The following is a 25,664-nucleotide window of genomic DNA, read 5'->3' as shown; positions in this document are numbered from 1 at the left end:
ATGTCCTTTGTGTCCTAGGTCAATGGATCACTTATACAACCATGACATGAATCAACCTTATTGACGTCCAGGTACAATACTATTCAAGGATTATTTGGATCAATTTAATGAACTCTTTCTCCAAAGAGCATCCAGTATTTGTCCTTAGTGTCGTCACACTAATAGCCAAAGGATCAACTATACTTATCATATAATTAGGATCAGTTAGTGCTATTCTATCTAGATAATTCGACGTCCATCTCAAATATCCATTGAAAATGAATATTTAAAATACATGTTTAAAGACTAGTGATCTCTATAGTATGATCTCATCATAATTCACTATGTCATTGCACGTATTCATGGACTTCATTATAAACATCACACTGGAATAATAATGAACGTAAACTTTTATTCAATGAACTTAAATAAATATGGTAGTGTGATTTGGCTTGATGGCCACATAATATCTATCACATATAAGTTGCTATCATATTATTTTCCTCCTCTATGGTTCATAAATTCACTTCCCATCTTCTAGATAGTGAATTTTGAAGTTTTCTATTCAACCAACAATTAGAATATTTTTTTCAAAGTTTTTAAGGCACTTCTTAGTGCATTGAATCGACCAAGCGGATTGTGTTGACACTTCAAATATTTATGTAATGAACCTTTGTGAGTGATTTTCTAAAATTCTCATCTGTTATATTAGTACTCGATGAAAGAGTATTGAGTTAATGGAACCCGAGATAAATTTATTTTGAGTTCCATTATGTTATGGCACTTCCATTGTAAATGAGTCGAGGGATTTTTTAACTCTGTTGGCCACCATATTCCATACACAATAATTCACACCCATGGTGTGTGCTTCTATTTGTCCTTTTCGCATGGCATAGTTATTTCCATCAAGTTATAAGGTCATAGAGGCTCATGATCACCTCCCATTAAAGATCAACATGTAGACTAGAAATAATCTATGAGCAAGTCTTGCACGTATACCACTTGTAGAATACTAAGAGGGTGAATTAGTGTGCTCACTCAATGATTGGAAAATTTTATCGGTAGATTTCTTATTTATCGTCTTAACTCACATCTCTCTTAGAAAAATTATTCTTTTGGGTTTTATCACTTTGATATGGATGAAACTCAAGGAATTCGTATAGCGAAAGACTTGGAAAAGAATCAAAATGATCTTCAAAATGATACTTATGTGATTCTCAAGCGAGACATGTTGAGATGCTCAAGTGCGTAGCATCCAGACATCTCAAGTGTCGTAGTTAGAGTAATATTGAATGTTCACAATTAACTATATGATTTATAAGTCAAATGTCGTAGTTAGAGTAATACTGAATGTTCACAATATGTCATTGATGCCGGACACCTAGGGTGAATAAGGGCAACTAAGGAGGGTGCTGACGAGTTTGGTAGGATGGATAAAACAGACCACAGAAATCCACACGATTGAATTCGGAGCTTAAAACCGATGAAATGCTGGTGGTGCAGCCTCGTTCCTCGTCGAGGGTGGGAGTACTGTCTTCAACCACCGCGACGATGCCAAAGCACCAAATCCAATACACGAATTCACGTCACGAGGAAAACTCACGAAGGAGAGAGATTTTGGGAATTCCAAATCAAATCAAATCTGTTGGCGGTGGAGAATTCTCGCGGAATACTGGACGAAGAACACAGTGACACCAAAGAGTTCATGCATACCTTGGCACCTTAGTGCGTGAAGAGGCTGCGGGTAATTCTGATTCGTGACGAGACTAGACGACTCTGGGCATTGATCGGCCCACTGGACGAGAAGATCTGGACGTTACGGGTGTTGAGCGGCCTTGGCAATGAGACGTTCCGCGCTTTAGTGGCCAGAGTGCATGGGCGTGTGGCGTCGTTGGCGGGACGATTGATGTGCGCTAAGACAGGGTGTCGCGGATCCAACTGCGCAGTAAGTTTGGGGGGGGGGGGCAAGGGGGGGGGCGCCCCCTTGCGGGGTTCGGGGCAGCGCCTCGAAACCTAAACAGTATGCACCGCGGTAAGAAGCTTCGAGGGCATCCGGAAGCGCGGGTGACCGGCACATGGCATGCGCGGGCGGCCTTGGGACGGATGGCCTAGGGCGGCCCTGGGCGGGCGGCCTGGGGCGATCCTTGGGCGGGCAGCCTGGGGCAGCCTAGGGCGACCCTGAGCGGGCGGCCTGGGCAGCCTTGGGCGGCCCCAGGAGGGCGGGGCTGGGGCAGCCTTGGACGGCCCTGTGTGGGCTGCCTGGGGCGGCCTTGGGCGGCCCTGCGTGGGTGGCCTGGGGCGGTCCTGGGCGGGTGGCCTTGGGCGGCACTGCGTGGGCGGCCCGGGGCGGCCTTGGGCGGGCAGCCTGTGGCGCCCTTGGGCAGCCCTGCGTGGGCGGCCTGGGGCGGTCCTGGGTGGGCGGTTTGGGACGGCCTCGGGCGGCCCTGGGCGGGCAGCCTAGGGCTGTCCTGGGGGAGCGGCGACGGCGAGAAGGGAGCAGAGGTAGCCGGCGATGCGAGGCAGCGACGGCAGCGGCGGCGGTGGAGATCAGAGATAGCGAGGAGGGTAGGGTTGGGGCAAGCACTCCAAGAAGAGAAAGATAACTCAATTCTTGAAATAAACTTGCCTAACTGTTTCTTGAAACAATGGCCTATTGATGGCTCAGCCTCACAAGACGTCATCGAGCTAGCACGCGAGGAGCCACCGGACGTCATCGAGCCAGATCGCGAGGAGCCACCATCGTCATCAAGCCCGCCACCGTCACGTGTCCAGCCGACACGACGAGCCGCCGCAGCGACGCGCAACCCCGAGTTCAAATACTCGGCATGACGTACGCGCACATCATCATCGGAGCAACCCACTTTTCCCCTTCGCTTTCGTTTCGTATCTTATCTGTCGTCTCTTTACATCTTTTATTTTTCGTCACCGTGTCTTACGTGTCGTCGTGTAGTGAGGGGAAGAGCCCATATGAGTACATCTTCCCCTCACATGGGCCCGACAAGCCCATTATCTTTCTTTTCCTATTTTCTTATATTTTTCTTTGTTGCTAAAAGGGGGACCCACCTTCACCCATTATATAAGGGGAAGAGGTGGGCGTCCAAGACCACTCTTTGAACAAATTGGGAAGTTATTTTCTACGTGGAGTCGAAGAGTCACGTTCGCGGAGAGGAAGAAGGAAAGAAGAAGAAGAAGAAGAGGAAGAAGAAGAAGAAAGGAGAAGAAGAAGGGAAAGGAGAAGAAGAAGGAGAAGAGGAAAGGAAGAAAGAGGAAGAGGAGCACCACCCGCCGGACGCCCGCCGCCGTCCGCCGCCCGGCCGCCGCCCGCGGCCGTAGAAACCGCCGGCGCCGCTCCTGCCAGCTTTGTCACCGTCCCCCCCTTTCCCGCACGTCCCACCGCCGCCCCTTCTCCCTCTCCATCTCCTATCACCGCCCTCTTTCTCATCCCGCAGCCGTACATCCATTCCTCATCCTTCCCCTCCCCGCGCGGCCGTTGTACCCGCTCGGCCGTGCATTCTGTCCATTTCCCGCATCTGTCATCGTCCCTCCCCCTCCCTCTCGTCGTCCACTCCACTTCTCTGGCTTCATAACCACTTCCCCTCCCCCACGCCGCTCGCTCTCGCGCCCCTCCTTTCTTCCCCGCCACGTTAACCCCTTCTACCGCTTCTCCCCGTCGCGCTCTCACTCCCCATTTCCCGTCCGTTCCTGCCATCTGCCCCCTCCAAGAGGCGCGCGCGCCCTTCACCCGCCGGTGAATTCCCCCCGTGCTCGCCAACTACTCACCCCTTCTACCGCATCGCCCTTTTCCCCTCCATCATCCATCCTCCGGCCCATCCCACTGCCGAACACGCCATCGACCGATATCCCCATCTTCCCACCTGTGGCGACCCATTCCGGTTGGCAGACGCTTAGTGAGCACGGTTCCGTGCCACTGTCCTCGACTCCAGCGATCGGCGTTGCATCGATCGGGCGACCCCGTCAACGAGCTGCCACCGACGACAACTACTCCAGCGCCAGCACCCTCGCCTACATATAACTGCCGCCTCGGACTCCCACTTCCCTACGGATCTCCGATTACGAATATTAGTCGCCAGCGCGACGAAGGTATCCCTTACACCCGCTCTCCATACGTCCTTTACCTTCTTCAGTGCACTTTCGGTTCGCCTCTACCGCGCTCGGGTTAGATAGGTGAGCGTGAGACAGGTTGAGACAACGACGACATTTCACGAGAGTCTTTACCCGTCCGGTACGAGTCGGGAACACCCGACGTGTGTGATCACTTCAGCGGGAATTTCCTGTTCGGTGACATACTCGCCCTCGACCCTCTCGGGCGAGGTTCAGGAGGCCCATCAGGCCTCACTCAAGCGACCCGTCATTTCTCTGGAACGGCAATCACTGCTCGTCGGCGCAAACACGTACGATATTAGGACTTTCATTCATTCATATCGTCATTTATACTTGTTCACTCGCATCCATCGGACGACATCCTTTGACGTGGTCCGATTAGTTAGCGATACGACACCGAGCCCATACCCTCGGTGACGACCGGACGACGTCGTGACGACGTTCGGCGTCACCTATACATATAGGCCTTGGAGGAAAGAGAAAATACATCTTAACGACGAGAAATTAAAGACGAGAGACGTGACTCGTGTCACGTCAAGGGGCAGTTGTTGATCTGCCGTTGGCGATGTGTCATGATGCGTGAAGGAGCGTGCAAGCATGGAGACGTGCGTGACACCGGTGTGTTGACTTCGTCCGATGATGGTGGCGGCGTGTCTGTAGAGGTGGCGTTGACTTCGGTTGATGGTGGTGACGCGTCCAATGTTGATGCGTTGGCGTCCTCGCCATCAGTCATTGGTGTCTCAGGTCTAATGACCACTTACATAACCATGATGTAAATCATCGTAATTAATAGTTTGGTATAATGCCATTGAGAGATTCGTATGGATCAATTTAGTGAACTCTTTATGCTAAAGAGCACCCGCCATTTGTTCTTAACCTCTCCACACTAATGGCCACGGAACCAACCATACTCATCATATGAGTAGGATCATATAGTATTATTTATCTAGATATTACAACATCCATCTCGATTATTGTTTTAATAGGAATATTTGGAACTCATGCTTAATGACTATAGATATTTATATTATGATCGGATCATGTATTATTGGACTGCATTATAAATATCACACACACCATAATTAATACATTATACTAATGAATATGGAACAAAATATGAAATGTGTAATTGGCTTGCCAATCACATATACTTCATCAGATTTTACTTATCAAATGTGTCCCATAATGTAACCACAGTAAGTCAATTTGTCTCTTGAAAAATTATTAAAAAATTCCTGCTTAATCATCCACTTTGCACGTCTAGTATGCAAAATTTACAACCCCAAGCATCGTCTAGTTTCACTTCTTTAAGCTCTCCCCCAGGTATAGGATGACTTCTTAAAATCCCAAGTCTCCTCCATTAGCACATCACAATGCTTAGAACTCTCCTTGCATGTGCATTTTTTTTGGAGCTTTACATCCTTGTCACCATCATTTTGTTCCCTTGAAGTGATCTTACATCAACCTTGATGCTCTTCTTCAATCACTTTTTATAAAAATTATGCTAGGTTGACCTATTTGTCAACTCATAATATTTCCACAAATAGAGTTGTGGTCGATATCAATGATCAACACAAACCATTTATAATGATATAAATTCAAAACACTAGAGAATTAATTTGGTAATAAAAAAATCAGATCAATGAGGCCAATAGCTCAACAGCTGTGAAGATCTCATAATAAATAATTTCATATAAAAGGTTACGGATATGATATTTTCATCTGCAATAAACTATCTATAAACTACCTATTATAAAATTAAATAAAAATGACTATATATTTTTAAAAAATAAGAATGATATATTGAGATTATGTATCAGATATTTAATGAAGTACCCAATGATCATGTCTCACAAAACAATTGAATTATGTAAATATAAATGAATCATTAACCGAATTTCAAAACATGTTAGGAATGAAAAAATATTAACCCTATTACAAGAAGGTTGCACATTCAAACTGGTAATTTGGAATTCTTATTTTTCAAACAGAGTAATGAAGAATTCAAACATGATCAGCAGGAACCATAGTTGGATCAATGTAGATTACTTCGATGAACATTTTTTGACGAGTCTTTGAAAAAAAAAAGATTCTTTCTCAAGCTGTTTTGAAATGTCCAACATTGGCCACAAATAACTTTCAACCCTGAGTTTCAGTATAGGAAATCATATTTGAGTGTAGATTGATGTTGAAGAATCAGTACCTTTAAAATAATTCTTTCACTACATTCATAATAGCAAATTTTGTGGATGTCAACATAACTCAAAATTCAGTAGCTGATAGAAATATTGACGAAATTTTTAGATAGAAAGAGGATGGATCCTAAATAATAACTTATCAGGAAATGAATAAAATGAATTGAATGAAAAAACTGGAGATTCATGATCCCTCAAAATTTTATTCAGCAACAAAAAAGTGGTTACAATGGGATTGAAAATAAGAGGTCAAATGCAAAGCATTGAATTAAAAAAACCAAATAATGATTTAACAGTAAGAAAAATAAAGTCATAAATATTGATTGATCAGTAAATTAATAAAATAAATTGAATGAAAAAACTAGAAATTCACAATCCCTCAAAATTTAGTTCAGCAACAAAAAATTGGTTAAAAATGGGATTAAAAAAAAAGGTCAAATATAATGCATTAGATAAAAAGTTCAATAAAATTTAAGATTGAATAGTAAAATAATTTCAATCAATAAATTGTAAACACCCAAAATCCAGAAAGATAAAACTAGATGGATATACTCAATGCGCCCTTTCTTGTGGGCAAAAAAATACATAAGACAGTCTTCATAGAGGAATAGAATCAAGAAGCACCATATCCTTTTGTTGGAGCTATTTTTTTCCTAAATCCAGAAATAATGAGAAGAGACTGGGAAATAATTGAAAACCCTATTTTTTAGTCATTTATGACTGTAACATAAGTGCACAACAAATCGATGATACATTCTGTATCTCATTCAACATTCATTGATAGAATGTCAATTCTTTAGAACGTGTGTGTGTTGCTTATAATAAAGTTTCTGAACATATGCAATGAAAGATCAAGTAATGTAAAGGTTATAATATTGATTACTAATCTTGAAACATGTATTCCAAGTATTCCTACTAAAAGGACTGTCAAGAATGATATCAAAATATTTCAACATTATAGCAATATCTAATTTTTTTTGATGAGTATGATTTATCTTGTAGCTAGAAGATAGTGAGTGCTCTTCAGTAGAAAGATATCAAAAAATGGGCTCGGAGAATCCTTGGTACTAAACCAAACAATAATTAAATCGGTTTAGATTCGCATCAAGGTTGTGCAAGTGAACAGTAGGGTGTTATTGTCTAGATATCAAATGAGAAATTGGATATTTGATCATAGATATGGATAAAGATTTTGTTCGATTTTTACACAATTTTAGTGTTTGGTTCTAGTGCTTTGATTGAAAGCGTATGAAACAATTTTCTACGCAATGGAAGTGACAATTGATTCCAAATTGACCTTTAAGACACTACACATCATGTGTACCTTGTGGGGATCTTGTTCCACCATTGAGTTGCTCCCTTGGAGATTCTTTTGAATCTGTTCATGTGTCCATCCTCTAGAAGTGTCAACGCAATCAAGGCACTCTTGGATCTCAACTTCTTCTTGTAAAATTCTTCTTGGGGCTATTATTAATATTCTCGCCATGAAGACACTTTTCTTAGATGAATGGAGAAATTTAGAAGGAATAAAAAGGGGCACCCAGCTCTGGTTGCCTTGGGTGCCTGAAATGGGTACCCCACCCTATTTCTACTTCAATTAGGATTTTTCATAAAAATCTGTTCAGTATATCCATCAATGCCCCTATAATTTTAGGAGTGCAACTATCTACGTCCATTTATATTTCATTCTAGTTAATAACTTTAGTGGCCCAATAATAAAAAAATTCTAACCTTATTAAATAACTATATCAACATCTACATTAATTAACTAAGGATTGATTTAACCCAGTCAATAAGTTAATTTTGTAGTATGTGAGGTGCCAAACTACACCTGGTGCTCTAGAAGATACTAAGCAGTGTTTAAACTCCTCATGGAACCTCTATCGTCATCGATTATCATATATGTATAATCTTTCATCCTCGTGAGATTCCCAAACAACTTAAAGTACAGTAATTGTCAAACCTTACAGTTATTAGATCAGTATTGACGCGTAATGGAGATTATTGGAGAATGCCTTTGCCAATTTTCTCACTACCTTGGCCATGGATTTAGCAACATTGCCTTCCTAAGTCAATATCCTAGTATGCCAAGGGTGGATGATCTCCTCTTGACCACTTAGTCACCTCTGCTTGCTTCTTACTATGTTCGAGCTAAGACTTGTTTGAATCCCATGGTTAGAGACTCGTATCCCATAATCAAAACATTGTCATCCATCAGTGAGATATTCTTGGTGTCTCAAGTTAACGTATCACTTATACAATTGTGACATGGATAAACCTAATTGACATTTTGGTATAATATCATTTAGGGATTCATACATATCAATTAAATGGACTCTTTCTGCATAGAGCACCCACTGATTGCCCTTAGCGACTCCACACTAACAACCATAAGATTAGTTGTAATTATCGTATAAGTAAGATCATCTAGTGTTATTCTATTCCGGCAATTAAATGTACATCTCCACTATCCATCGAATAAGAGTATTTAGAATATATGTTTAAACAACTAGTATTCATTGTACTATGGTCTTATCACAATTCACTAGGCCATTGCACGTATTTATATTATAGACTTCATTATAAGCATCACAGGGGGGAATAATAATGATGAAATATTTTATCCAACAAACTTAAATAAAACATGGTTGTGTGATTGGCTTGATGCCCACATAAAATCCGTCAGGGAAAAAATATCCAACAGTTGTGCGGAGTACACATCTGTCATCGGAACTGTTATCCACGAGTGAAATTGTTATCAATATCCAGAGTCCTCCCAGATTTTCTCTTTCCAGTTTCACCAACTTTGGGAATCACTAAACGACAAACTAACTAGAATCTTAGGAAAATGATTCAATATTTTCTTCAAAACAATCATATGAAGTTGTCGGGGTGCAATCTTTAATCTTCCATTGATCAACGGGTCCCATTACTCCAACAATCAAGCAAGACTAGGGAACGGCACATCTAAGACGTGATGCCCCAGACATGACGGGACGGATGACGAGCCGTGACAAACGGTGACATGATGAAATGTTCGTCACGTCACCGTCACATCACGCGTCTAAGGATTTTCAAAAAAATCCGTCTCGTACCCGTCACGCGTCCATGTATCCTCGTTCCGTCTCATCACCGTCACGGTGATGGCGTCACCTTCACTGGTGATGGAAATTACTACCCCCCTGTGAAAGTCCCCATGGGACCTCCATCCCTGAGGGCTCTGAACTCAACGCCTAAGTCGATTTACTGAGGTAATCCTTCGTTATACGCCATATGTGATTCCGCCATGGAGCGGACCTCCGGGGAAACCTTTCTTCTTTGAAGTCCTCAAGGATGGGTCCATCGTCGGGAAACTGGACGTGCAAGTCGTTCACCTTGTTTTGTTTGTTTGAATGTCTCATTGTTAATTCCTAAACTACGGTGCAGGGGATTTCTTGCATTTTATTCCACGTGGCATTCGAAAGTTTTCTTTCCAACTCATGTAACTATCAGGCATTATGATTTAATGGTTTATGGATTGCCCAAGAAGAAGATCCTCGTTTTTTATCATTTTGAAAGATTTGAACGACATTCACTTTTTTGTTAAGCTTGTAGCTGAGATGCTCTCGAACGAAGGAGTTGGGTAGAGCCTTTAATAAAATTATTATACAAATTTATGATGCTCATAGGTGGACGGGATGTACCGTCCAGGATCATTTCAAAACATAGAATACGCCTTCAACAGAGCTTTGGTATCTCTTTGTTCGATATGGTCGGGACTTGAGATATATTATAACCCTTTTGAATCTTGCAAAATTGTAATATTGGTATCGGTACAGGAATATAAGTGTAATCTTTTTGGGCGTCATCTGTGACGGACTTTTCGTCACGTCACGCGTCTGGACTACCCCGTCACCGTCACGGGCAACCCGTCACGTGTCACCGTCACCGTCACGGCCCATCTGATTCGTCACTGTCACCATCACGTCATCCGTCACGTGACCGTCACGGTGACGTGTGACGTGACGGATGACGTTTGCAGATGCCTACCCAGACGTGACGGGACGGATGACGAGCCGTGACGAACGGTGGTGTGACTAAATGTTCGCTACGTCTGCAATACCCAGTTGCCACTCTTGGGGATTATCGTTGCCCATCTTCTCATTTCGTTAATCTCGATGCTGTGGACTCATCCGGCGCTCTCTCCTGCTTCCTCCAATCCCGTCCATCGCCTACGCTCTTTGCGCTGGCAGTCTCGGCTTCATTTCCCATCTCTCTCGTCGCTTGCAAACTGCTGTTCGTCCCCTTCTTCAGATTCCCCTCCGAGATCATCTAATCTGATAGAAAACATGGGGAGGGGAAGTGAAAATTCTCGTTTTCTGGTCTGGTTTGGGAAGGACAGCTCGGAGAAGGACCTGGCCAAATCTCTGGCCTCCAAGAACACCCTCAAACTCAATGAAGACGGCAGCGAAATCGAGTTAAACCTTTCCCCGTTCTCATCCAGTGCGACTTTCAAGGCAAGTTCTTACATGGAATCGCTGTCTACAACTGTTTTTGGAAGGCTTCTCTTTTGGTCTCCTTCTCTGCCGTCTACCCAGGACTTCATTTCCCAGTAAGTTTGTCCCGTTGAACGTTCTTGTGTTTTTCTATGTAATTCAATCTGGGTATCTGCAGGAACTTTCTAGAGATCCCATTGGGCTCCGTGTGCGTTGCTGATTTGCAATCGAAGGGCAGAGGTTGGCCAGAAATTCCGATTTTGGACTTAATATTTATCTGGGGCTTCTGAAAGAAGATAAATTTTAACTGTTTTTACAAATTTCATGTAAAAGAAGCTGTTTTTAACATAAATTTGAACTGAATACTCCTTGATAGAATTTGGGTCGTTGATCTTTCGCTGATCTGCAGGCCGGACGAAGAATGTGTGGGAGTCACCTGCCGGTTGTCTGATGTTTTCCTTCACGCTGGAGATGGAAGATGGTCGCGTTGTTCCGCTGTTGCAGTACGTTGTTTCTCTCGCTGTTACAGAGGCGATTAAGGAGGTGTGCAGAGGGAAAGTAAGTGATTGAACGGTTTCAATTACATAATTTTAGTGAGAGAGTAAGTTTTCATCTTTCTTTTTAGAGTGGCGCGAATCATCGAGAACTTCTAGTGAGAAAATTTTAAGCGGGAGTTTATCCTTGGAACTACTAATGTAGAACATATTAGATAGATTGAAGGCCACAGATAGTTGATTTTTTTTTCTTTTAAATAGTTTCTCTCTCTTCTGTGCTCTGAGAATCTTCGTTGACAGGAAAGTCTTACATCTCCAGTAAGGAAACTGGGCATTGCTTGTGGCTTTCACATGCTGTCGAAAGAAGAATTTTTTAGGAAAAAAATTCATTATATGTTTCAATAATTATTGAACTACATTTCAGGGCCCTTCTCTTGACGTTAAAATCAAATGGCCAAATGATCTTTATCTTCATGGCCTAAAGGTCGGAGGCGTCTTGTGTACCTCAACTTATAAGTCAAAGAAGTTCAATGTCAGTGCTGGTAAAAATTTCTTTATTTTATGGCATTATATCCTTGCGTTTTCATATTTTCCATCTTTGGCGATACATTGAAATGATCCCCAACCGCTACAGGCATACTTCTATCATTTTACGTGCCAGAGGTATTTTGGTGGTTCCCTTCATCCGGTGAATGTTTCCCTTTAAATAGTGGTAGCCCTCCCTTTAGGGAGGCACTTAGAATGAAGAATTGAAGTTGCAGCTTGGCTTAAACCCTCCTAGTCTTTCTCTCTTGGGCAAATGAGGCCTTGCATGGAACTGCGAATTCTATTTTTCTTGCATGTTTTCTGAATAGATTATTAGAAACTTGTCTAAAGAGGAACTGGGTTCTGTAGGTGTTGGGTTAAACCTGGATAATGAAAAGCCGACCACATCTTTGAATGCGGCTCGAAGAGAGATATCATCTGTTTCGCAACCTCTACAACGAGAAGAAATCCTTGCATCTTTCTTCAACAATTTTGAGCGTCTATATGAGAGATTTATGAAAGAAGGTGAACCTTTCTTATATATATATATATTTTTATTCAGATACCAAAGTATCTTATATTTGGTGCAGTCAATTTTTTGGTCAGCTTTTATTGTGATTAATTTTTTTTGACTGAATCTATTGTGATTAATCTTCTTGTCTTTTGTCTAAAAAGTTGGCGAGTATGCTAGGTTATACTGGCCTAACCTTAGCATACTCAATTTTTGGACCAATTAAGGTTCAGTGATGCAATCCAAACGATTGGTAGAATGGACGATCCTATCTGATGAGATGTATCAAATCGGTCCGATCGTTCTCAGAGATTGATGAAACTTTTTTTATCATAGTGGTGTGAACCAATCTGACCCGATCCTATTTGATATTTTAGGGGCAGAGATGTCTTTTATTAGTTACAGTCTGGTGTTTTAGGCAGCTTTTGATAGGAACTATTTTCTTGCCTTCTTTGTATAGAGTTGTTGAGCATGCTATGCTCCACTGGCTTAAGCTCGGAACGCACGATTTTATTTTGGTCGTATAATTCACTAATTATTCCGTATTGATCTCAATGAAAAGAGTGGCTTTTATCTCTTGGTACATTAATCGTGGTTGAAATGATACTCGCCTTTTTGGTGTTCTTCAGGATTTCATGTTCTAGAGGAGCTTTACTACAAAACTTGGCTTCACAGGCAAGGCTTTGTTCCTTTTTTTTGTCGCTATTTCACTGCTGCGTTTTAATCTTATTTAATTTGGATATGAAATATTTTGCTTTTTAGTATGATATTTCAATAGCTTATTTCATTAATTTAGGAATGAAACTCTATTTTTAAGCTCAATTCTCATAGGTCAACGCCAAGGTCTGGAGTAATGATAGAGCCCCATAAGAAGTTACTTCTCTGCTTCAATAATGATAATATTTTGTCCTCTCAGGGGTATGTTTGGCACTTAAGCTCATTAGGGGGTATTTTGATTAACTCCATCTAAGGATAATTCTCGTTAAATAGATGTAAGCCTCCCTTGGGGAAGAAACCATGAATTATGAACAGAAATTGCAGCTTGGCTCAACCTCTCCTTGGTCTCTCTCTTGTTTTCTCGGCTCCTTCCCCCTTAACTGTCCAGAGATCCTCTGCCTCTCATCATTGCCTACTTGAGCCGTCTTTGTTCTCATCATCATCATTGTTATCCAATTTCTGAGAGTCATCCTTGTCATTGTCGTCATCATACATCCGTTGATTAGAGACCATTATTGTCACCGTTTCTCATCGAGTGATGACAAATTTCTCATTATCTTTCAGTTTCCAAGGTCCGACATTATCGTATATCATTTTAAACTTAGATAAAGTATTTAATCATGCAGTCGTCATCATTATTGTCATCATCATGGACATCATCATTGTCATTGTTTTTCAGCCCTCTGTACCCATAGTTATTTTAATCTCTCTGTCTTCCACTGTACCCATCCTGGATATTGTGTGATCTGTAGTGATTTCATGAACAGTGGACAGAGGGTAGTCATAGAGGAGGACCAGGGGAAGACTGCTGTGACTGTACAGGTAAATCTTTTGGTTTACGCACAAAATAAATGACCGAAATTACATCTGGGAAATGAAATCCAGGGATTGACAAAATCTGGGTATTTGTTGGCTGCCGACGATGCCGATAACCTCTTTGAGCTTCATCCTGATGGCAACAGGTGATTATTCTGTCTTCCTTCATCTTCTAGCATTGTTTTTTCCTCTTGCCTAGTAAAAAGAAATGGCAATGGTGGAATCACCTTTTAAGGTTTTGCTGAGTCGAATTTCTCCATGTTCTTCGGTAATACTGGCTGGAGAGAGAGACATGGTTTGTCAGAAACAAGGGTTGGGGGAATATATAGGATGTTTGTATGTGAAAGAGGAGAGAGGGAAAGATTGAGGGGAAGAGACTTGAGAGGTAGACTGAGAGTGAGACAGATAGAAGACCAGATACATGGACGGAGAGGAGATATTTGTAAATTAGAAACAAGGGTTGGGAAAAGATAGAGAGGCATTTTGTGGTGAGAGAAAGAGAGGAGAGGGAAAGATAGAGGAGTTGAGAGTTTGTTTGAGAGAAAGAGGAGAGCGCGAAAGATAGAGGGGGGGTGAGAGTTGATAGAGATTGCCAGAGAAAAAGAGATATACAGGGAGGTTTAGAAGCACAGAAAGGCATGGGTACAGTGGAAGAGAAGATATTAAAACAATAGAATCTTCAAAATATGAGAGAGGGAGGGAGAAATGTTGAGAGAGAAAGGGAGGCTTATGTTTCACCTAGTTGCTTGTTTCTTGTGGTTGCAGTTTGGACTTCTTCAAGGGCTTGGTGAGGAGAAAACTAAGTTGATGCCATCTCCACCATCCATTTGGATGCTCTATTTCTCTCTCTTGCTCTCTCTCTCTCTCTCAACACTTCATGTTTTTCCTGCTGAAATTCGTGGCATGAGATGGAGATAGATCTTTATCATGTAGCAGAGACAGAAACACAAGATTAGAAGTTATGATAGGTTTTCCATTTTCTTTCTTTAATCCATGTCTATAAATAAATTAATAAGAAAAACTTTTATTATGACCGGTTGTAAGTAAAAATTATTGGTATGATATGTTTTGCCTAACTACTTGAAGTGCCTTGAAAACATAAATAATATTAACTTTTCCCCAAAGTTTACTGATTTGAGGTGTAGTTCGGTATGAAGTGAATACGATGTCAAAATAATTCAAACGCTCTGAAAATTGACAACGACGTAGGGCAGGCGCAGAAATACTTTTCCTCCAGGGTTTAAAACGAGATATAGTGTCCAAAGAATTCAAAATGCTACAAAAAAACATAGCAAGTTAGTAACAACCTCACTTATGGGCAGAAATGAAAGTACTTCCCCAAAAGTTAACCCAACATACATCGTTGTGGATTAAAACTTTGTCACTAATGCGTAGTTTCCCGGAGCCTACTTACAGTTACTTAAATTAATTGTATTCTTACTTAGTCCATTTCGAAGTATTCTGAATACATAAGAAAAAAACTATTTTAAATAGTTAGATGGGAGTCAGGAAAATGATAGCTACAACTAACATCGATATCATTATCCAACCTCTTATGGGAAGACGGATCCCAATTTTAGTACTGCAGCCAATATCCAGTTTCCCTGTCCGACATCTTATGCGAAGATGGATACTGATCTTGGTACTGCAACCGATTTCAGATACCACCATTCAACCCATCTTCCGAATATGGATGCCAGTCTCAGTATTTGATGGAACTAACTTTTGCATGTCTTTTCATGTTGTTGTAAATTATTTTGTCTAGATCAAATAAAGTGTGTAAGTATACATAATCAAATGCGCATAGGCAATGACAGTTTAGGACTCGGTATCGGTTTTTGAGAAAACCTACTCCTGTACCTAAACTTCAGTGCGGTCTCAGTTGGCATAAAGATCAGTTTTGGTTTGGTAAAACCTATAAGTTCGGTCACATGTATCTGAAAAAAATCAAGTTGAAAATTTAAAAATCAAAGTCAAAATTTAGGTGAAACATATTAATTAAAAATCATTAAACATTAAACTTTACTAGAAAAAGACTTTTCATGGATTCCCCACAGAATAAAATAAGAAACTTCATTTGTGCATAATTTTATATATTTATATTTATATTTCAATTTATATATTTGTGTATGTATAGATTTACATATTTATGTATTTACATATTTACTTATTTTAATATGTATGTATTTACATATTCAAAATATTTAGGTATTTACACAATTGCATATTTAGGTATTTGTGTATTTACGCAATTTGGTATTTATGTAATTAGTTATTTGCATTTTGTGTATGTATATATTTGTGCATTTATGTAGTTGTGTATTTAAGTTATTTACATATTTAAGTACTTCTGTGTTTATGTTTTGAGTATATTTTTATACTTATGTTATTTGTGTATTTTCATATAGATATTTAATTCCATACAAATATTTAATTCCATACAAATATTTAATTACATATAAATATTTAATAACATATTCCCTACCAAATAGAATTAGCGTAGCTGACATGGGTTCCTATTTTTATGTGCAGATGTCCCAGCTTCGAATCTCCAGTCATTAATAATCCCCCACTCAGTTTTGGTCCAGAATTCAGTTGAGTTTGCTCACAGTACCGAACCCGGTGCTGAACTTTCGATAAACCCCTGATTCTCGAACCAACAGTATCGGTTTGATCTGGTTTTACCAAATTTCAGTAAAAAAGAGTGAGCTGTAACTATGTATAATGAGAGTGAGGTCATATCCACAGGGACTTGGCTTTGGAGATATATCTGATAGTTGAGTTAGAGTCAGGGAAAGTAAGATGATAATAAAATAAATTAGTTATATACTTTAGTAAGACATGGATAATGCAAGAATGAAAATACAGGGAAGAGTAAGAGGATGAATAGTAAGTGGAAATATGTCGCGAGATCTATAAACATATAGGGAAAGGTAGAAGTAATATATTTATACGATAATATCTTCATTATATTATTTTTAGGGTTAATATTTTTGTGGGTATTGGAGATAGTAAATGACATAATGAAAGTATTTTCAGTGTTATGTTAAATAAAGATAATAAGATAGATGGTGCATAAATTATTTTTGATATTAGTTAAGATGTATATTATATATTTGATAGGGGAGAAATGTAATAATGAGAGATTTTGAGATTCGGGTGGGGATTTGAGTAGGGAAATATATTAGATGAAAAAAAGAGATAAGAAAAGGGAGGAGAAGATTAATGATAGTAACAAATAGATTATTCAGTTGTATAATTTTTTATGAATCAGGTGAGGTGATTATTGATGTAGATAGGAGTGTATCAATTAAGGTGACACGATGATACTAGTTTCTTTCTAATTAGAACAAGAGAGGGAATACTAGAATATAATAGGAAGAATAGAAGTAATTAAGATGTACATATATATACTGTATGTGAATGGGGAATAAAAATCTTATAAGATGGTAAGGTTATAAGATTTATATAATTAACAGATAACTGGTACTTCCATGGGAGAAAATTGGGAGGAAATTTGGGTGAAATTGATGAATCCAGTTACATGTTTGCCAAAAGGCCTCAAAGAGGCTGGACACTGAAACTTGATAGAAAACCAAATCACGACTTTGATTCAAATCAACTTTGAGTATCTATGAATGATAAACTAGCAAAGATCTACCAAATGGATGTATCAGTTCACCTGTTGATAGCTCACGCCATCGAAGATCATCGACAACATCGTCCGCATCGCCACCATCATCGTCGAAGATCAGGTGACATTGCTCGAAGTATCGTGTTTTATTTTCTCCGTTCGTTCTCATGTTTGTGTTTTTCTCGACTCGTTAATGTGTTCTCGTTGCGTCCGCGACGTGTCTTGACATCCTTCGTCGTCGTCATGGGGAGGGGTCCTTAGCCAATTTGGATCCCCCCTTTGTGCCCTTCTTTTCTTGTTTCTTTTATTTTTAAGTTTGTTTTATTTTCCCCTTTTCATTTTGTAATGAGGGGGGCCCAATTTATAAGGGCCCCCCTTAATGGACCCCTTATTCCCCTTGGTTGACCCAATTTGGGGGGCCCATTTCCTCTCCACTTTATAAGGGAAGAGGAGGCGCCCTAATGAATTAGACCAGGAAGAATTTGATTAAGTTGTTTACGTTCTTGTCTGGTCTCCCTCCCTCGTTTACAGAAGAAGAAAGAGGGAGGAGGAATTGAGGGAGAAGAGAAGCGGCGTAGAAGGGTTAGAACAAGAGGCGTCGGCCCAAATTTGCCACCTCGTTCTGGCCGTGGATCCAAACCTGTGAGAGGGAGGTTAGGCCAGCAGATCCAGTTCAAGACCCCTCCAGGCTCCTCCCGGCAGTTTTTCATCATTGCGCATAGGTGCAATGCATCTCCGCGTTGTGCGCCCCTCGAGCGGTCGTGGTGGAGCAAGAAAGCACTCCGGACTCACACCGAAGCATCCCCGGATCCCCACCAGGAGTTACGCACTCCCGTCGCCCAGCGAAGCCGTCCGTGTCCCTTGTCTTGCGCTGCCCCGATAGAACGGTTAGGGTCATCTTCTTGCACCGAGCGGGAGTCAGGACGCCCCTGGATTCCTGAGACGGTTTGAGGCAGGAGGCCGAGCTGACTAGTCAACCGGCTGAACGTCTGGGCCCTTGAGGGATGTTGAGAAGTCGTATCAAGTTCGCGTCCACGATCTGATCGCTCTTCTCCTCCTGTGTCGACCCGACCGTTGACTGACCCTTGGCGCTCCAATGCGCGCCCGGGCGGAGATCACCCTACAATCACGGTGACGTTGTGTTGGGTCCTAGGTGCCCGCCCGTCCGCTCACGGTATTCTCATTCGGGGTCGGGATTACGGTCCCCCGGACACCCCCTGATCAGGATCCGGCCTAGCAACTCCTTGCATTTGCCACGGACGACGACTCAGACACTCGCCGATTCTCGCGCACCATCCGCTCGACCAAGTGACTTGATGGAGGCAGAGCTGCATTCACCCGGCTGAGCCACCGAGCCCCGTCTGACGCCACATTGGCTGAAACTCGCCACCGCTACCCGGTCGCGCTGAGCCCCTCCTTTCAGGACGCGACTTCCACATCGGGGCGCGGGCTTGAGCTAAACAGCCCGCCCCCTTTGGTCACTCTCTTGCCTCCCCGGCTCCTCCGACCTTTACATAGAGCTTCAACATCATCATTGCTCGTTGAGCCGCACCGTCGCTCTCCGACACCCCTCTACCATACCTGCTTCGACCGCCGCCGACCGTCGACAAATCCTGCACGACGAGCCACCGCCAATGACGTACGCCGTCCTCTCCCGTCGTTCGTTTATTTACCTTTTGCAGTATATTTTTGTCTTGACTCCACCCCGCTCGGGCTAGGTAGGTGAGAGAGGTATTAAGAGAACAACGACATTTGAGTGTCTTACTGGTGCGAATGAGTACGTCCGTTATGTGCGAGCCCTACGGAGAGATTCCGTTCGGCTGTGGACACCTTCGTCGCTCCGACAAGGTTCGAGAGGCCACCGTCGCCATCACTCGGCAACCCCATCAAAGCTTGAAGCTCGGCGCCTCCCTCGAGTCAGAGCATGCATGTACAACACGAACCATTAGGGTTCATCCGTCGAACAACGACACCATCGACGTTTGATACCATCATCCTTTATCGGCACTGAACCATCATATTCCGTGTCGGCTGGACGACGTCCAACATCACCTGTCCCCTAGCTTTGGTGTGTGTCTCCGTGTTGGTGTGAATCCAAGGTGAGCCAGAGTTCCGTCGGTGCCATACTTAGTTCTCCAAGCTTCTAGGGAGCAGTCACCATCCCCACACAACTACCAAAACCCCAAGGACGGGTCTCCCATCTTTGTTAAGAAGAATGGCTAGGAGATAATGAAGTGGGCTCAAAGATCTATTTTTTTAAGGCCTGTGAAGGTCCTCTGATAGCAGTAGATGGTGTGGACTAGCCCTATGGATCCTCCCAATCCATCAGATTTCCTATGGCGATCTCCCTCAGCCAGAAACCACCATCTAAACTCGAGGAGGATGACTGTCACGGTTGATGGAGCGCATCCTGATGACGCCAACGAATCATCAGAGGAGCAGTCTTCGTCGTCATCAGCATCACCGTCCATGTCCAGTCCGATCGACATGCCAAAGCATCCGTGAAGACGCCCGGGTTTAAATACCCCCGGTAGAGCATGTTCACGTATGTATCTTCGTGTTTTTGTTATCTGTTTTCAGTTGTCTTAAATTCTGTGTTGTGTTCATCACGACGAGTGCACCCTACTCGTCATGATGCACCCATGTCGTCGTGCTTTCAGTCCCCCCCGTATCATTTTAGTTTCACATCTTTTGATTTCGTAATGTCTTTTTTTTCTCATGTTGTAAAATGGGGGGGAGGTTCTTATTGGACATTCTCTTCATGGACTCCTTGTAAGGGCCCATCATGGCCCTATATAAGGCCATGATGGGACCATGTCTTGTTCTCAGATCTGGATTTTTTCAAGTTTGTGGCAGTTACCACGTTGTTCAGATCTCACATTCAAGAAGAAGGAGAAGGAGAAGGAGGAGGAGGAAGGAGAAGAAGAGAAGAAGAGGTGAAGGGGAAGAAAAGAGTCTGGGATCGTTGCACCACCAAAGTTGCTCGTGCAGTGCCAAGGGACAAGATCCCACATGCGTGCATGCCATAAGAGACAACGACGCCAAGAAAACCCGATCGGTGTTCCTCAGGCGTGTGAGGCTTGGCGTTGATTGCATATCCGGTCTCCTCGTTCCATTTGCACCGCCGTGTGACACCTCGACCACTTCGCCTGTTGGCCCCATCCAAAACCAATCTCCAGCAAGTCGCCACTCCAACGACCTACCCTGTCCGGCCCCATGAACCACCGTATGCCAGAACCTCCACTTGAATCAGCCCTTCGCGGAGGCCTTGCAGGGCGCAACGCATTCTTTCACGCGCACTAGTTTGCACACCGCCATGTGAATTCCTGCGGCCATTTTGCCGGGACTCGATGCAGATGTCTGGCTGATTATCGGCGACTCGTTGCCAACGGTGACCCAAAGACCATGGATCTTCGAACGGTGGTGCGCATGCATTTTCTCACGAGTGTTAACCAGGCACGACCGTCATTCTGCCTCGCAATGTGATCTCAAAGACCACGAGACCTTGAGCCGGTGGCGCGTGCGCGTTCTCTCACGGTCGTTGACCAGGCACAGTCGCCATTACGCCTCTTCGCGTTGTGCATCCACATAACCAGGACTCATGAGGTCTCGCCGCCTCGTTCATTCGGTGACCATTGCATCGTTACTCACACGGCGCACACCATTGCTTTCCTTGCACACGTGCCTCTTTGAGCTCTTGCATTTGGAGTCACCTGCTGTTCGTGTCTGCTGCCTACCTGATGTCGGACATTGTCGGGGACATTGTCCGGTTGACACTGAATATGATGGTTCAGTGCCGATAAGAGGTGATGGTATTGAACGTCGACGGTGTCGTCGTCCGACGGATGAACCCTAACGGGTCGATGTAACTACGATGCTCTAAATGAATGTCATACGTGTCGTACATGCAGGCTTTGACTTGAGGGAGGTGCCGAGCTCCAAGCTTGGACGGGTCACCGGGTGGGGCGACGGTGGCCTCTTGAACGTCGTCGGAGCGACAAAGGCGTCTACGGCGGAACAGAATCTATCCGTAGGGCTCACACGTAACGGACGTACTCGTTCGTACAGGTAAGACACTCAAACGTCGTAGTGTTCTCTCAAATCCTCTCTCACCTACCTAGCCCGAGCGCAGTGGAGTCAAATCGAAAATATACTACAAACGGTAAATGAACGAGCGACGTGCGAGGATGACGTACCTTGTCGGCGTGGCTCACGGTGCAGTATTTTGTCGACGTTGGCGGCAATTCGGAGCGGGTGGGGTTGAGAGATGCCGGAGAGTGGACGGAGGCTCGACGACCGATGCAAAGATGCCGGAGCGTAGGTGAAGGGGGGGAGGAGTGAGGACGGAGAGCGACCAGCGGCACCGTCGCGGCTCAAGCAGCTCTGCCGCACCCGACGGGTTAACCTACAGTAGGCAGCCCAAGCGATCGTTGAGCTCGTGCGAGTGGCAACGATCAGTTACCGACAAATGGCTGCTTAGACGTCCTCAAGCCCGCGGCCAAGTCCACAGATCCCTTTCAAACGATCATCACGATTTGCCACAGCCATCCGATTGCGCTGGGATATCAATTCCCAGTCTGAGAACAGCGCACGGCGGCGGCTAGTACCCCTTGATAATCTAGCCACAAACGATGTTGGCAGGCTGATGACATTGGGCTGAAGCGTCCCCGGGAAACCTCCCACAAGCCAATCAAAGGTATATGGCGACGGTGAAGTTCCCGGCGTCAGCAAAGACCGAGGGCGAGCAGAATCATCTCGTTCAAGGGAACAGGGGAAGTCGGCGGGGCCGTCCCGTCGGAGGGTGGCGTCAACGGTAGTGCCAAATTCCCTTGTCTCTTATCTGATTGGGCGATGCCCTGAGAGGAATCTCGTGGATCAGATCGAGTCATCTAGCGGCCATCAAAGGGCACGGGGAGGAAGAGTAGGTCCAATTGCCGTCGGAGGAGAGCATTGACGGCAGCGCCAAATTCCTTTTCTCTTCCCTGATCAGTCGAGGATCCTGAGCGGCCTTGGAATTTGGCTTTCCCGTCCTTCTCTCCCACAACCGTTTCTCAGGAGTCTTGATTCTTCAGTGGCGCATTGAAGGGTCGCGTTAGCCCCGGCCGACGCTAGAACAAGACAAGAATCCACGACTGAAATTCCATGGAAACAACAAAAATCAAAAGGCGATAACGAGCATCTTTCACCCGGCTTTCGATGACAGTGGCCGGCGGCGCGGACGACGTCATTGACGATCTTCGATAGCGTGCGCCATCACTACCTCCGTTCATGCTGTCCTGCCCATAGGTTGCGCTTGCTGAACCAGCCGAGGATCAAGCTGCCTCGACGCTGTAACCCTTGCTTCCTCGACCGTGTCTATCTCTTTGCCTCCGCTCTCCGACATTACGCTCCTGCACCGCATCACCATGGCCAGTCGAGTTTTCTTTGTGCCCTAACCAACGGCACATACTCCTCCAGCTTCCTGCCCACGTTGACTCCAGCATTAACGAAGACGTCGACGATGAACACCACTGCCGAAGAGGTTACATCTTTCTATAATATTTCGATTGCACTCCACCGCGCTCAGGTTAGGTAGGTGAGAGAATATTATCGAGAAAATACTTGTGAGCATCTTCCTAGGTACGGACCGAGCCCGTCCGTTATGCACAAGCCCCTACAGAATTATGTTGTTCGGCGCTGTAGTCGCCGTCGTCGCTCCAACGAGGGTCAAAAAGTCACCACCACCGTCACCGATCCCCCATTTCGGAAGTTTGGCAAGCCCCACAAGTAGAGTCCTGCACGTACATCCACCTTGGTTCATTCGCATCATGTAGTTACATTCACTTAGTGATTTATCCGTCAGACGACACCAACGACGACGTCCGACATCAACGGGCATAAATTATGTATATTTCCTTGGATTTTGGATGCCACTTTAAAAATGATTAAATTACAGCCATGGACCCATTGATCACCAATCTAGAGCCACGTTGTCCTCCTCGTCATCAGCCTTGTTAGCTTCTTTTGTCTTACTGATTCCTAACTGAATGAGTGAATTTTAGCTTTAATTTGTGTTTTTTGGTTTTTTAATGTCTATTTCAGTGAAATTAGATTAGAAATAATTATACGATGATTAGAAAATATGTGTTCTAATTAGCCTAATTTATTTAATTCTAATAGAATTATTTTTGCAATTATTAATATAATTTACAATAAAATATTAATTAACTCTAATTTAAGTACCTTAGGTAGTGCCTTGGGAGCACTAGATGGCGGTTCACGGCGATGTACACGAATAGAGTGGAATGGATGAAAGACATGCCTCGCTAGTTGCGACTGTTGGTTTTGTGACTTGGTTCATTCATAGCAAACATGATTCCATGGGTGCGGAAGCGTGTTAATCGATTCAAAATCGATTTTTGAAACATACATCAAATGTCCTTGTGGGGAACTTGTTCCACCCTTGACTTTGCTGCTCTGAGATCGTTTTGACAACATTCACGTGTCTGACCTCTAAAAGTATCCACACGATCAATTGGCACTTGGATCTCCACTTCTTCTTTTTCAACTCTCCTTCAAAATCTTGAAGACCTTCTCACTATGAAGATACTCTCCTTGGTTGATTTGAGAAGAGAACATAGTGGAGAACGGGGGGCTCTCAATTCTGTTTGGCATGGATGCTTGAAATAAGTGTCCCTTCCCTATTCTTATTTAACTTAAGTTTTTCTCAAAAACCCCACAAAGTAAAATGTATTCACCAATGCCCCTATGATATCATGAGTGTGACCTTTTAGGCCCATGTATCATTCTAGTTAATAAATTTAGTGGCCCAATAAAAAGTTATTGATCAACTTTATTGATTAACTATATCAACATATAGGTTAATTAACTAAATATCAATTAAACCTAATCGATAGATTAAGTTTCCATGATGTGGGGTGCCAATCAACACATTGTGATTGCTTTACGACAATCGATTACCGTATATGTATAATCCATCATCCGCGTGAAGCTCTCAGAAGACTTAGGGTATGGTTTATCGTCAAACCCTAATCCGTCATTCGATTATTAATGATGCGTAGCGGGGATAATTAGAGAACGCCTTCTCCGATATCCTCACTACCCTGGCCAAGGATTTTTCTGCATCTTCTACCTTGAGTCAATCTCCTCTTATACCGAGGGTGAATGATCCTGTCTTGACCACTCAATCATCTCCACGAGCTTCGTATTACATCCGAGATATGACTTATTTGAATCCCGTGACTAGAGGCTTATAAGACGTAGTCAAAATGTAGTCGTCCATTCACGAGATGTTCTTGTTGTCTCTAATAATGGATCACTTATACAATCGAGACATGAATCAACCTGATTGACGTAAAGTATAATACCATTCAGGGATTCATACAGATCAATTCAGTGAGCTCTTTCTTCAGAGAGCATCCACTATATGTCCTTAGTGGCACCACACTAATGGCCACAGGATTAGCTATACTTATCGTATAAGTAGGATCGATTAGTGTCATTCTATCTGGACAATTCGATGTCCGTCTTGACTATCCATCAAATAGGAATATTTAGAATACATGTTTAAAGACTAATGATCACTGTATTATGATCTCATCATAATTCACTTTGTCATTGCACGTATTCATGGACTTCATTGTAAACATCACAGTGGAATAATAATGAACATAATAATTTATTCAATGAACTTAAATAAACATGGTGGTGTGATTGGCTTGACGTCCACATAATATCCATTAGTGACAGTAATGATGGCGAATACGCGTCAACAATTGACAAAGTGGGGTAAGTGATGATGATTTTATTGTCGTTGAAGCAACAAAGATGGAGGCGGATACACGCCAACAAGTGATAGAGTTGGAGGTGGTGTGCGTGATAGTGGGAACCTAGTTATTGGCGATGATAACTTAGGAAAAAGGAAGAAGACACGAGTTGAAAAAAGACAAATATCACATTAACATCATCTTCACGTGGTCGATAATCTGAGAAGGCCTTTTCCTTTAGGTGTCTTGATCCGAGTATCACTCCTTCAATCCTTAACTTTTGGAGTACAATAACAGACCCAAACTAGATTGTGAATAAGCAAATCACTCTGTTAATTTTAAGAAGAAATAAAATCCAAGGATGCATTTTTTACAAAGATGAAGAGTTATATTTATAGATCCAATATGGTGAATGGATAGAGGGGGGAAA

At 43.1% G+C, this 25,664-nt stretch overlaps 2 protein-coding genes across 2 annotated transcripts; both read left to right on the top strand.

Annotated features, from left to right (window-relative positions):
- Nucleotides 1-1,114: 1,114 nt before the first annotated feature.
- Nucleotides 1,115-4,816, top strand: LOC144713986 (uncharacterized). The gene is made up of 3 exons (XM_078588721.1): nt 1,115-1,223; nt 3,033-4,080; nt 4,687-4,816. Exons 1-2 carry the CDS (start codon nt 1,115-1,117, stop codon nt 4,010-4,012), a joined length of 1,089 nt encoding a protein of 362 aa, XP_078444847.1. The 3' UTR covers nt 4,013-4,080; nt 4,687-4,816.
- Nucleotides 4,817-10,405: 5,589 nt separating this feature from the next.
- Nucleotides 10,406-14,824, top strand: LOC144713741 (biotin--protein ligase 2-like). The gene is made up of 9 exons (XM_078588420.1): nt 10,406-10,887; nt 10,950-11,011; nt 11,181-11,329; nt 11,690-11,807; nt 12,160-12,315; nt 12,931-12,976; nt 13,786-13,840; nt 13,904-13,980; nt 14,600-14,824. Exons 1-9 carry the CDS (start codon nt 10,454-10,456, stop codon nt 14,640-14,642), a joined length of 1,140 nt encoding a protein of 379 aa, XP_078444546.1. The 5' UTR covers nt 10,406-10,453; the 3' UTR covers nt 14,643-14,824.
- The last annotated feature ends 10,840 nt before the right edge of the window (nt 14,825-25,664 follow it).

Source organism: Wolffia australiana, chromosome 16 (assembly GCF_029677425.1).
Source record: "Wolffia australiana isolate 7733 chromosome 16, ASM2967742v1".
Lineage (NCBI taxonomy): Eukaryota > Viridiplantae > Streptophyta > Magnoliopsida > Alismatales > Araceae > Wolffia > Wolffia australiana.
Note: the sequence above shows the minus strand (reverse complement) of the source record. Positions and strands in the feature narration are given on the sequence as shown.

Coding starts and splice junctions, on each gene's coding strand:
- LOC144713741 (XM_078588420.1), top strand. CDS start 10,454: ATGCTGTGGACTCATCCGGCGCTCTCTCCTGCTTCCTCCAATCCCGTC. Junction 10,888..10,949: donor ACCCAGGACTTCATTTCCCA/GTAAGTTTGTCC, acceptor GGGTATCTGCAG/GAACTTTCTAGAGATCCCAT. Junction 13,841..13,903: donor AGACTGCTGTGACTGTACAG/GTAAATCTTTTG, acceptor AATGAAATCCAG/GGATTGACAAAATCTGGGTA.
- LOC144713986 (XM_078588721.1), top strand. CDS start 1,115: ATGGATGAAACTCAAGGAATTCGTATAGCGAAAGACTTGGAAAAGAAT. Junction 1,224..3,032: donor AGACATGTTGAGATGCTCAA/GTGCGTAGCATC, acceptor TGTTGCTAAAAG/GGGGACCCACCTTCACCCAT.